A 12,813-nucleotide genomic window follows, 5' to 3' on the forward strand; every position below is an offset into this window, starting at 1 on the left:
TGTTTGGTTTTCCATTCCTGAGATACTTCACTTAGAATAATGGTCTCTGGTTCCACCCAAGTTGCTACAAAAGACATTATTTCATTCCTTTTTATGGATGAGTAGTACTTTATGGTGTGTGTGTGTATATGTATATATATATATATATATATATGCGCATTTTCTTTATACACTTGTGAATTGATGGGCACTTAGGTTGATTCCACACCTTTGCATTTGTGAATTGTGCTGCTATAAACATTCACATGCAGGTGTCTTTTTATAAAATGACTTCTTTTCCTCTGGGTGGATACCCAGCAGCGGATTGCTGGATTGAATGGTAGGCCTACATTTATTTCTTTGAGGAATATCCATACTATTTTCCATAGACGTTGTACTAATTTGCAATCCTTCTAACAGTGTAGTGTATAAGCATTTCTTTCTCTCTGCAAACTTGCCAGCATCTATTGCTCTTTGTAATAATGGCCATTCTGACAGAGGCAAGGTGATATCGCATTGTGGTTTTAATTTGCATTTCCCTGATGATTAGTGATGTTGAGCATTTCTTCATGGTTTTGGCCATTTGTCTATCTTCTTTCAAAAAACTTCTGTTCATGTCTTTTGCCCACTTTTTGATGGGGTTGTTTGCTTTTTTTCTTGCTGATTTGTTTGAGTTCCTTGTAGATTCTGGATATTCATCCTTTGTCAGATGCACAATTTGCAAATATTTTCTCCCATTCTGTAGGTTTTCTATTTACTCGGTTGATTATTTCCTTTGCTTGTACAGAAGCTTTTTGGTTTAATTCTCATTCATTTATTTTTGTTGTTGCTATATTTGCCTTTGGGATGTTAGTAATGAATTCTTTGCCTAGGCTGATATCTAGAATAGTTTCTCCCTAGAATTTTTATGGTTTCATTCCTTACATTTAAGTCTTTAATCCATCATGAGTTAATTTTTTTGTATGGTGAGAGACAGGTACACTTCTACTCAGGACAGAACTTGACTCGCACTGTGACTCCCTGGTCATTGCTCCTTTCCCACCACTCGGCTACTGCAATAACCTTGTAGGTAGTCTATTCAGTTGAGACACATGGAGCGTTTCCTTTTGCAGTACATTTGTTTTCATCTGCTGATGGCCTATTCCATACTCATGTATGCATATTGAATTCCACTGCAAATGAATTTATTAATTTTGTGGTCAATGACCCAAAAACCTTGCCCTTCTGACTCATTACTCTATTTTTCAGGATTATTCACATGCCACGTATAACCATATGACATCATGTAAAATTTCTCTTAATTAACATCATTCAGTTTGACCTGTGTTGACACATAGATTCATTTCTAAAAATTTTGCACTGAATTCCTTTTCTCCATTTACTTCTATTCTTAATTCTGAGCTATATTCATATGGGGAAAAATTGATTCCAAATAGAAAAAAAAAACATTTTAGGATTTTAGCACTGAATTCAGTGAGACTCTCCTCTGCTCTTCTTGCCTCATACTCTTTATGCATCTAGCCCAATCATATAATTCCTGCAGGATACCAACCATGGCTATAGAACCTTATACTCTATAAGAACATAATCATTACAGATTTCTAATTGTATGGTTGGATTACATGATAGAGCAAGTAAGCAATTGTTTAGAGATTCAACAAAGAAGGATATATATTTTTCAGAAAGAAGCATCTTACTTTAGCATCCATGTACATTTAGTGTTTTTAAGCTAATAATGTTTTTTTTCCAAATAAGACGTTGGAGAGCATCATGATATTTGCTGTGTTCATTCTTGTAAAAATCATAATTAGGCTCTGGCTGATTCTCATTTCAATGGTGCTTCCAATTACTTCACAGAGTTTATAAGTGTAGTGAAGCAGAAAAATTAATTACACCTCACAACTACAAATATTTAGAACTCCGTAAAAACAAGGATGACAGCCATGACTCTTACTGAGCACTAACTATGTGCCAGGCATGGTGCTATGTACTTTGCAAGCATCTAACTCATTTAATCCCAAATAAAACCTTTACAAGGTAGGACTATTTTTAGAGAGGAGAAACATGAGGTTTTGAGAGGTTGAATAATTTCCTTAAAGTCAAATATATGTTAATTTTGGGCAGCTTTAAATATGCATGAAGATTCCCATGTTTGAAAATGTCTTATTGATTAACCGATATAAAAACAAAAAAAAATCAAGGTTTAACTTCTAAATAAAATAAAGAACAAATGAATAACAAAGTGCCTTCTGACCTGCAGTATTGAAGAAAAGCAACAGATACCTTCTGCGGCTCCATTTGGACGCATTCTCCACTAATGTTGCAGACTAGCACTGAGCCCCAGGCCCAGATACATTGGTAGGAATCTATGCTAAATCAGAATGATCCGGCTAAGCTTATGCAGCATCTAGCTCCAAAAGACTCAAAGTTTTTTAAAGATCCCAGCAGTTTTACTGGCCAATTTTCTTTTTTAGTTGCAAATATTTTATTCCTACTTTCAGTAGAAATGATACAGCAGAGAATGAAGCTGGGAAGTTCTAACTTTAGATCCAGTGCTCTGTTGAGTACAACCTTATCCTCCTCTCCAGGACCTGCACTGAAAAGTAACTCTGGGACCCTCAAATTCTCATCCATGGTGTTTCCATCTGCTGCAACAGAAAGGTCATCTAATTTGTGACTGTCTTTGTTTCTTTCTAAATAAAAGGAGCACATTATATTCTATCTTAATGGAGATCATACATTAAGAACTTTGCTTTTTCTTTGAAGATCAAGCATCCAAAATAGCTATTAATAATTATCTGGCAAATAGGTGAATATGTTTTCCTGTCTGAAACATTCAACAATCTCTTAATTCTCTTTCCAGTTCATCCTCACCACTCCCTTAAACATATGTGTTGGCTGTTGCAGAATATTTTTGTATACAATGGAAAGTTAACTCTGAACATGGACTGTAATAATGTGGTCTTATACTGTCTAGACCTTTTTATCCACTGCTCTTAACTATGGTCATAGAAATGGCTTTGGTGTTGAAGAAGTAATTGATGAGCCTGATGAGTTATCCTCATGTGATTTATAAAGAGTTACAATTTTAGGGTATTACACGAGGCATGGATATTGAGCACATGGATATTAGGATATTCTAATCTGGTTTTATGGTGGTATTTTTTCCTAAAATTTCCTTATAATTGGTAAAATCTCAAGATGGTCAGCATGGTCAGTCAACTTTCAGAGGCTAAATCACCCTGTGGATTCAAGCTAGATACACTTGAATATGTCATAATCCACTTGACATGACTCATTACTGATTTGAAACATTATAGATTATTCTATGATTCCATTTGAATTCAAGGAGTGTCTATTAATTCATATATGATGCAAAGTAAATGATCCAGAAAGAATTTGACTGGTGTCCTACCAGTGATGGATAAGATGCCAAGGTCATGCAGGCAGCCTGGGCTTTTCTTTTGAATTGTGACAGTAACCTGAGAAACATGGCCTTCGTGAACAGTGGCATGTGTTCATTAAACTCATAATAAAATATCACAGACTGTATTTGTTTTTTTTTGATTTGGATAAATAAATTTTTGTTTTTGCTTTCAACAACTCTCTGGAGACCGAAGGGTTAAAATTTCTAAAAATGCTTAAGTCAGGTATTTAGATGCTATAAAATCCAACTTATTTTTTAATTTATAGAAAGATTGAAACTTGACATACCATGTCTGGATGTTTATAATATAAACATTTGTTCTAAAAGTGCATTGTTTTTAGGAGATGAATGTCTTTGGGAAACAGTTTGTCATCTCTCATCATCCTTATGAAATAGATCAAGAGCGTGGGAGTGTCACCCACATTGTAAATTTGACAACACAATAAATCAATTCTCTAATCTTATTACTACACAGTGCAAAAATACTCCAAGTAGAAATAAACACTAGCTTTATTGACTCATCTGCATTATAATCTAATAAGATAATAAACTCAGCCTATCAACAGATCATCTATTTCTTACATAATAGTAACATTTTTCATACAGATAACAGTTTTTGTTTCATAACACAGCTGCTGTAAGTTAAATTGATTCAATTTAATTAACAAGCATTTATTCAGCGCCTACCTGTGCACAGCACTATACGAGGCATACAGAAAAGTTAGAATATATGATCTCTGCTCATAGGGAGCTTACAATCTGGATAGGAAAGATGATCCATGCATTCAAGAAATAATAAAGGACCATTACAAATCTTATAAAAATCAATATAAGTAACAGACTCTGGATTAAAGACATTGAAGAACCCCAGGAAGCCTATCAAGGGAATAATATGATTGGGAATGGAAGAAAATCTAGAAAAGGTGACCAGAGAATTAAGTTTAGAATTGGCAGAAGAACAGTGCAATCATTCTATGGCCAGTAGAAGATTGAAAGGAGATACTCAAAGGCAGGGTGATAAAAATCAGTAAGTCATTCATGAATTGTTGGGCATTTGGGTTGTTTCCACATCTTTGCAATTGTGAATTGTGCTGCTATAAACATTCGGGTGCAGGTGTCTTTTTTATAGAATGACTTTTGTTCTTCTGGGTAGATGCCCAATAATGGGATTGCTCATAACACCAACTGGGTATCAGACAGAAGTGGGGATCGGGGACGGGATAGGTGTATACCTACATGATGAATGAGATGAGCACTATCTGGGGAATGGACACGCTTGAAGCTCAGACTCAGCAGGATAGAAAGACATGGGCAATATATATAACCTGAATTTTTGTACCCCCATAATAAGCTGAAATAAAAAATATCAGTAAGTCAAATGCAGGGAATGGCAGGCAAATTGACTTAGCTCTGGAAAGGGACACTGTGAGTTAGGAGATGCGATTGCAGTCACACAGCAAGGCTAGTGAGGGCACTGAGTGTTACTATTCAAAGTCAATTCAAACTTTAAATAAATAATAATGCTTAAACACACCTATAAACTAAAGCCCCCGATAAAAGTGTGTTTTCCTAAGCTTAACAAAAAAGCAAAGAAAAATTACAGACTATTAGATTCTAAACAGAGGATATATCATATCATTGGAAGTCAAGTGGGGAGACTGTGATGGAACAGCAATTACTTGTGGTGTCTTTTATTAAAAAAAAAAAAAAAAAAAAAACTCCTAAAAAGTTGGATTATCTAAGACCGATGTACCTCTTCAAGGTGAGAGAACTTCAACCCAGTCCTGATCAGCTCCCAGTTCACCTGGGAATTTTCTTCTAAAAATCCTATTCATTTTCATACAGAATCCAGCAGAAAATACAAAGGTTTTGAGTGTATATTTTGGGGGCCACAGAGACAGGTAGAAAAAAAGAGAAAATAAGGTGTTGGTTTCAAAAAGTGAGTTAAGAAATGATTACAATGAGTACTTTATGTAGATATTTCTTAACTTAGAGGAAAAAAGAAGGCAAAATATTCCTGCTCCCAGTTCAAGAAAACTAAGGCAAAAGAAATATATAAAATGGAAATCTAGGAGCAAAAATTTTTTTTTTTTTAAATCAATCCGCCAAGTAAACCGATAACCTGTATTGCTGGAGCACATTCACTTTTAAACTCAATTTGTTAGGAAAAATGTCAAGGAAATAGGACAGGGGAGAAAGTGGTTGTGCAGAAACAAATCCTTAATTTGGAATAAAATGGAGATTCTTCTTGCCCAAGTAGCTTGATGATGCCTTGATCGACTGCATGACCTTGATAATCCAACAGTTATTTACGATGCTTGTTCTCTGGCCATCACATAACACGTTGCTTTTCAACAGGAAGGCAAAGAGTCCTGCGGGGCCCTCAGGATGCCTGTAAAGTTACTGGCCACCAGCAGCTGCAGCTGTTCCAAAAAAAAGAAAGAGAGAGAGAGAGGTGAAGAAGAGGCAAACGAAAATTGAGCTTTCAGTTTGCTTAATGATTCCGAATGAGGGGCCTGAAATCTGTATCATCCAATTGTGCTCCACTTAACCAAATAGTTAGCATTGTTATATTCAAATTTTTTCCTATATTTCTTATTTTACAAAGTCCTTGTGAATTCTAAAGAAGGGAAAATAAAGTTCTGCTTTTTAAAATAACATCATTCCTTTCAAAATTTTTCAGTAAAAGGGTTTCTCATTGTCCAGTGGATATTCAATAGGTATTTACTGAGTGACTGCACACATTATGGGAGAACATCATATAAACAGCATGCTATATACCATTTTATCATTATTTAAAACAATGGGGGGGAGGAGGGGATGGGTATATTCACACCTAATGGGTGTGGTGCGCACCATCTGGGGAATGGACATGTTGGAAGGTCTCACTAGGGTGGGGCCAAGGCAATATATGTAACCTAAACATTTGTACCCCCATAATATGCTGAAATAAAAAAATAAAACAATAAAGATAACAATAAGCCTTAATCAGAATTCAGATCTTAGAAGTCAGAATTTTCCACTCACCATTTTAAGCACTAGTTTGATAATATTAAATTATACAAAAGCACTGCCAGTATGTGTGGTGTACATGCTTCTATTCCCTCATCTTCTGCAAAGACTATACTAATCAACTTTCACTAAAGTCCTAGGTTCTATCCCAGGCTCCCTCTAAACACAGTACCCCAGGTAAGCACTATGGAATGCACAGTTAAGATGGAGACAAAACCATTGCTCCTCCTAGTGCAGGAGATACGAAGATTTGCCTAAGCTGTGGAGGTAAATACATTGGATTGAAAGTTTGCTCCCTCCAAAACATGAAAGCCAAGACAATTGGTGGGGGGCACCATAAACCTATAAAGAAGGGCAGAATGGGAGAGGCGACAATAATGATGTCAAATACTAGAAGTTGGAAAGCAGACAGATTAATGATAAGTGGCCTATCCATTCTAACAAACTGAAGTCCTAAACCAGCAGAGGAGAAAGACAAGAAGCAACGTAATTTCACAGAAAAGGTCAGGTGTGGTGGCTCATGCCTGTAATCCCAGCACTTTGGGAGGCCAAGGCAGGAAGATTGCTTGGGGCCAGGAATTCAAGACCAGCCTGAGCAAGAGCAAGACCCTGTCTCTACAAAAAATAGAAAAATTAGCTGGGCATGGTGGCTTATAATTATAGTCCCAGCTACTCAGGAGGCCGAGGCAGGAGGATCACTTGAGCCCAGGAGATATGAGTTGTAGGACATCACCGCACTCTAGCCCAGGCAACAGAGCAAGACTTTGTCTCAACAAAAAAAAAAAAGAAAGAAAGAAAGAAAGAAAAAGAAAAGAAAAGGAAAGAAAGAAAGAAAAAGAAAAATCTCAAAATGACTTTGAAATTGGCAGCGACAGCTTCCTCTGGAAGTGAGGAACCAATATAAAAAGGCTATTGTAGTTGCCTATTTAAGAAACAAAGTCCTCAATCTACTCCTTCACTTGGCACAAATGGGCAACTGCCTCCCTTTTTAGCCTGGCAGAAGACTGGAAGAATTTTTTCCAGAAAGAATAAAACAGAAATGTTTGTGGGCTAGAAGACTACAAGGAAAGCCAGAATTAAAATGGGAGCTTAAGTGAGCATTTATAAGCTGAAAGCTGAGACCTCTCTCCCACTCAGGTGCTACAGTTTTGCTAGGCAAACCTTTACTTCCAGCCAGAAGTTTGGAAGTTACTTTCTGAGGAATCTGATAAGCCCAAGAAGAAAGGCCTAAAGATACTGACATGTTCATCAAACAGCCCTGGCAGAACCTTCCAGTGAAGAGCCCCCCACAAGCCCCACCCCTGTGCTTAGAGCTTCCAAACTCTTCTTTGTCTTCTATCCTGAAACATGCATTGAGCGCCAAGGATCACAAAGCAGCTGAGAAAATGCTCTAAAAGAGAACAGCAGGGGAAAAAGAACTGACAAAGTAGCTTAGAGGAAATAGAGACTATGAAAGGCAAAGAAACTTCAAAAAGTGTTCTTAATATTCTCATAAGACCAAACAAGCCACAGCAGCTATTTAAGAACAGGATGCTGTTGTAAAAAGAGTAATTAGAGAACAAAACAGATTGTGGAAATTAAAATTAATAACAGAAGTGAAAGGGCCAAGAAAAATATTAGAAATTAAAGTCAAGGAAATACTTATGGGTAAACCAAAGAGATAAAGAGAGTATAAGAAAGAAAAGTAAGAAAATTAAAGAACTAGTCCAAGAAGACTAGTATCCAAGTAATAGGAATTCCACCAAAAAAAAAAAAAAAAAAACAGAGACAATGGATGGGAAGAAATTATTAACAATTTAAGAAAATTCCCTGCATCCAAAGAGCATGAGTTTCCAAGAGTGAAAGGGCCTATTGGTGAGCACATGAGGAATGAAAATAGATCCACACTAGATGTGACATCATGAAATTCAGAACACTGGAGATAAGAAGTAGATCCTACAACTTGGCAGAAAGGTAAACCAAACAGACAATTAAAAATACAAGTAACTCAAGAAAGATTGACTTTAAACTTCCTGCTAGCAATTCTGGAATCTAGAAGGCAATGGGAAGACTCTGAAGGAATATAATACTGAGGAAATATTATTTTTAATTATTTACTCTAATTGAATGGGTATTTTCTACACCCAAACTATCAATCAAGGGGTGGGTAAAAGAAGGATGTTTTAGATATGCAACGTCTCAGAAAATTTACCTCTCTCATATCTTTTCTTCTCCAAAACATGTCAACAAACCAAGAAAGCAGAAGTTGGGAAAAATGGAAAAGAGGATATCCGCAACAGAGTAGAGTGACAGAGATACTGCTGGATGGAAGTGAAGAGAACTCAAAGCATGGCAGCCGTGCACCAGACATAAAAGGGGAACCACTTGAGATTGGAGAAGTTCAGAAGTTTCTGGGGAAAATGTTTCCAGGGAAATGAAATGGATAGAAAACTCATTATGTCTGAATATATTGAGAGTATAACTCAATAAATAGCAGAGATTTGGAGATTGAATCAATGGAAAATACATAGAAAAATAAAATGTTTAAAAAGAGATAATTATGAATCTTAGGAAAATTAAAAAGTATTCACAAGTAGTCAGTTTACTACATAGCTCAGCTATGAAAACATTATGTTTCCTTAATAATGTGTATTGGCCTAACCAAAATAATAACATAACTATATAGGTAGAATGTGTGGAGAGATTGGGGCAAGAACATAAAAAAGAGCTAAATCCTTATCTCCATTATAGTTAATATTATTAATTTTAATAAATAACATTTAAACTAAAAAGTCAAGAAATTACAACAAAAATATGCTATTTCGATATAAATACCTAAAGAATAAATCAAAAGAGTTGAAAATGTTTGTTTTGGGTTAGTTGGGTATGGGGGGAGGAGAAGAGAGCTTAATAGTATAGGAGGGGGAAGGAGATGCTGTTTTTCATAATAAACTTTATATAATAAAGTACGTAACTATAAAGTATGTGCACCTGTAGCATTGATTTAATATTGAATTAAGCAAGCAGCAATTGACCTTACATTTCAGCATGCTATTAATAGATAGAATAGAGAAAAAAATAAAAAGGCCAAGCATGAAGAAGGAACAAAACAATGTGTTGAACATTTGTTGTTTGGCACCAGCCAGCATCCCCTTCTCCTTCTCTCGGATAGACATGCCCCTCCCAGCGCAGTTCATGTGCTTCAGGGAAACTGACAATCCCAGCTCCAAGGGTGGGTCCTGACCTGCTTCAGCAACTCATCACACTCTATCGCCCAGGCAGTGACTGGTTCAGGGATGGACACGTGACCCATTTGGGGTGAATCTAAAAGGAGGAGATACTGGGGAATTTTCAAAAAAGTTCTCAAGCTTTTCCAAGGGAGCTACTCAAAATCTCATTGTCTCTTCCTCTGGGTATTGCAGTCTAAGGACACAGCGTTGAAAGTTGCTGCATCCATTCCTGCGTCCATGAAGGTCAGCCAACACTAAAGGAGGGTGGTCTTGAGAGAGTCACAGAGAAGTGGGCTCAGACCTACCATGTCCTACACTTAGGGTAGAAAGTGGCCTGAAGTCGTGTACACACGCCACTCCCCTGCATTTGTGTGGACTAATACATTTCTCCTTTTTAATTAAACCAATTTGAGCTGAGTTTTTTATTACTTACAGGGCAGAAAAAGTCCTGCTAATATTAAGAGTTTTAAAGTTAGGAATAAGGGAAAAGTTGGCAAAGATTTTTATTAAAGTGTTTATGCATCACTTTTCCATGGGGAACTCAAAGTATATTATTAAGTTTGGCAAATAAGAGTCTGCTTTATTCTAATATTTTAAAAATTAAGGAGGCTAAAAAAGAAAAAAAGAAAGGTTAGTTGATTAGCAAAAGCTTCTGGCAATGAATGATGGTAGGCTCAGAGGACCCTCTTGGGATCTTCTCATTGTATCCCTCCAGGTATAAAAATAGCCAAACTGGGCAAGGGAGATGCTGCATTTGTATCTGCTATTTATATATGACTACATGGGTGTCTTCGTCTTCATCTGTCAATTTTCAAGGTCACTTTTTTTTATCACTACTATTAAGTTTACATTCACGAATTTTTCTTTCTCTTTTTATTCTCCCACTGGAAAGCAGCCAAAACCCCTGGATGTGACTGATGCCCAAGAAGGGCTAAAAAGGTGGAGGGAAAGGATTGGAGAATGACTTGCTTAGGGCAATAATGCCACTGGCCATCCAATGCCCCATTTGGAAAGAAAACAAAAAGGGAGAGCACAGTGTTTGTACAAAAATAAAAACTGCAAACAGAAACTTCTCCAACCTGCTCGTGCAGCTGCCATTTTCTTGTTTCGCATTTTGTTCTCCAAAGCTTGCTACACGATAAAGAAAAAGGAGAGGAGAAGAAAATTAGACTTCCTGGTATTTCCTAATACTTGACATTAATAAAGACAATATTTCTATGAAGTAAATTGTATCCTACCATTTTCATCTTCTTTTTTAGATCCAGATTTGCTGCCTTCTGGCCTTTGGCGGTAGCATTGAGATAATAGATGGTCAAACTGAATTAAAAAAAAAATACAATAAATTTATGATATTTTTCAGTTCCTCAAGTTTCTTCTTAAATTTACATTAAATTTGCATTACTAAAATCATGGAGTGTTAGCCTAGGACTGGACATTAAGGTATTTTGTACTCTAAATCTCTTATTTTACAGATAAAAACAGAGGCCCAGGCAGGGAAAGAGGCGTCCTCAGCGTGACACAGGGGTGAGGCTGGCGAGTTGGGCCCCAAGGCTCCTAATCCACAGCCTGCTGCTCTGTCCACCGTCCACACTGCCTAACATTAGCCGCTGCTTCTTGAAATATACTAATAGCAATCTAAATTATAATTGTAAGTAACATTTTTAATTGATGGCATGGCATCCACGAGAATGGAAAAATCCACTGAAGCTTGGGGAATATGTCAAATAAAAAGGAAGATGACTTTGTGCCTGAAATCCCAACCTCTGGCCTTTATGACTAAGAATATAATCCTCACAGGCATAGTGAATTAACTGAATATTTTTCCATTGGATGTATTCTTTGCATTTCTTCCTCCCTCAAAAAGAAAACACTTTATAAAGGAATATTTCTGGATTTTAAATGACATTTACATTTTAGAAACAGCAAATTCTAGCCAGACAATTCTGCAAAAAAACAAATATGCTTATCTTCACTTAAGGCAACATGAACAAACAAAGAAAAAAACAGTAAAAATAAAAAGGTAACTGATATTACACTTTGTTGCAAATAACTGGATATTGAACACATTTCCTCTACTCCACAACATGCCAGATAATATCCTTTACGAGCCATCTGGTGCTAGAAACACAATTATTGATATGGTTTAGCTGGTTTGTTTATCTCTTATCTGAGTGACAGGAGTTTGACTGAAATTCTATACGCAAAAGCATCCAGGGCACTATCTGGCATGCAGTAAGTGCTCAATAAGTGCGTATGCATGAATGTGGGTGTAAGTACGTGTATTATAAAGATTTTCTTACAAAAGTTCCTGGATTTGGAAGATGAACTCAAAATCTCACAAGTCATTTCCAGTTCTGGAATTCTCTATCCATCACGTTTTTCTGCCTTTTAATACATCTCTTTAATGAATATTTTTCACAAACTATTTTCTAGTCTCTAAAGGAATGAAACTGCCTGCAGAAAATGAACCTGAACTCTACACAGATACTCAAAAACCGTCCAAGTTGGTTTAATATGATCCACTGGGGAAATTCAAAATGCTTGTGATATTCTCTAATTAAAGGTAATAAAAAGCCAAGCCAATTGCCTGGGCCCATAAAGTAGAAGATGAGATCTCCGGTTTTTAAAAATCACATCAATAATAAATTGAAATTTTCAACCAGAACCTCAGAGCTAACACCCGCCTTTCAGGACACGTATTTGACCCACACTCGCTGCCAGCTTTGTTCCCGGCCGTCCAGATCAAGGACCGGCACACTGGGGCCCAGACTGTGTGGTATGGCCCAGGAACTAAGAAAGGTGTTTACATCTCTAAATGGGTATATTAGTACTTACAAAAGAGTCTCAATTCTTCCTCTTGGTCTAAAATGTCGCTATCTGGCCCTCTGAGAAAAGTATGCCGACCCTGGGTCTAGACTAACCTCGACAAGTGGCTTCCAACCCTTCCGACATTCCCACTGACCCTGACCTGATCCTGCCTGGCGCAGCAAATGAGTGGAGGAAGCAGGAATTGGGATAGAAGACATGAGTTTGAATTCTACTTATTAGTTACTTGATTTGGGGCAGATCTTCAATGTGCTATTGATAATAGGATTAAGGCAGCCAACTGCTCAAGGTTGATGTAGGAATTAAAGGAGTCAATGTATCGATGGTGCCTGCCACAAAGGCAGTGTTAGTTCCTTCCCT

General features: G+C 36.8%; 1 protein-coding gene across 1 annotated transcript in view; it reads right to left on the bottom strand.

Moving 5' to 3' along the window:
• Positions 1 to 5,806: 5,806 nt before the first annotated feature.
• The window catches only part of TMC1 (transmembrane channel like 1), a 152,096-nt gene continuing 145,089 nt past the window's right edge, over positions 5,807 to 12,813 (bottom strand). Inside the window, exons 19-21 of the mRNA XM_069472117.1 lie at positions 10,866 to 10,944; positions 10,707 to 10,758; positions 5,807 to 5,829 (exon numbers count right to left, since the gene is read on the bottom strand). Of these exons, the coding sequence (XP_069328218.1) occupies positions 5,807 to 5,829; positions 10,707 to 10,758; positions 10,866 to 10,944 (154 nt within the window). The remainder of the gene's footprint in view (positions 5,830 to 10,706; positions 10,759 to 10,865; positions 10,945 to 12,813) is intronic.

This window comes from Eulemur rufifrons, chromosome 7 (assembly GCF_041146395.1).
Source record: "Eulemur rufifrons isolate Redbay chromosome 7, OSU_ERuf_1, whole genome shotgun sequence".
Lineage (NCBI taxonomy): Eukaryota > Metazoa > Chordata > Mammalia > Primates > Lemuridae > Eulemur > Eulemur rufifrons.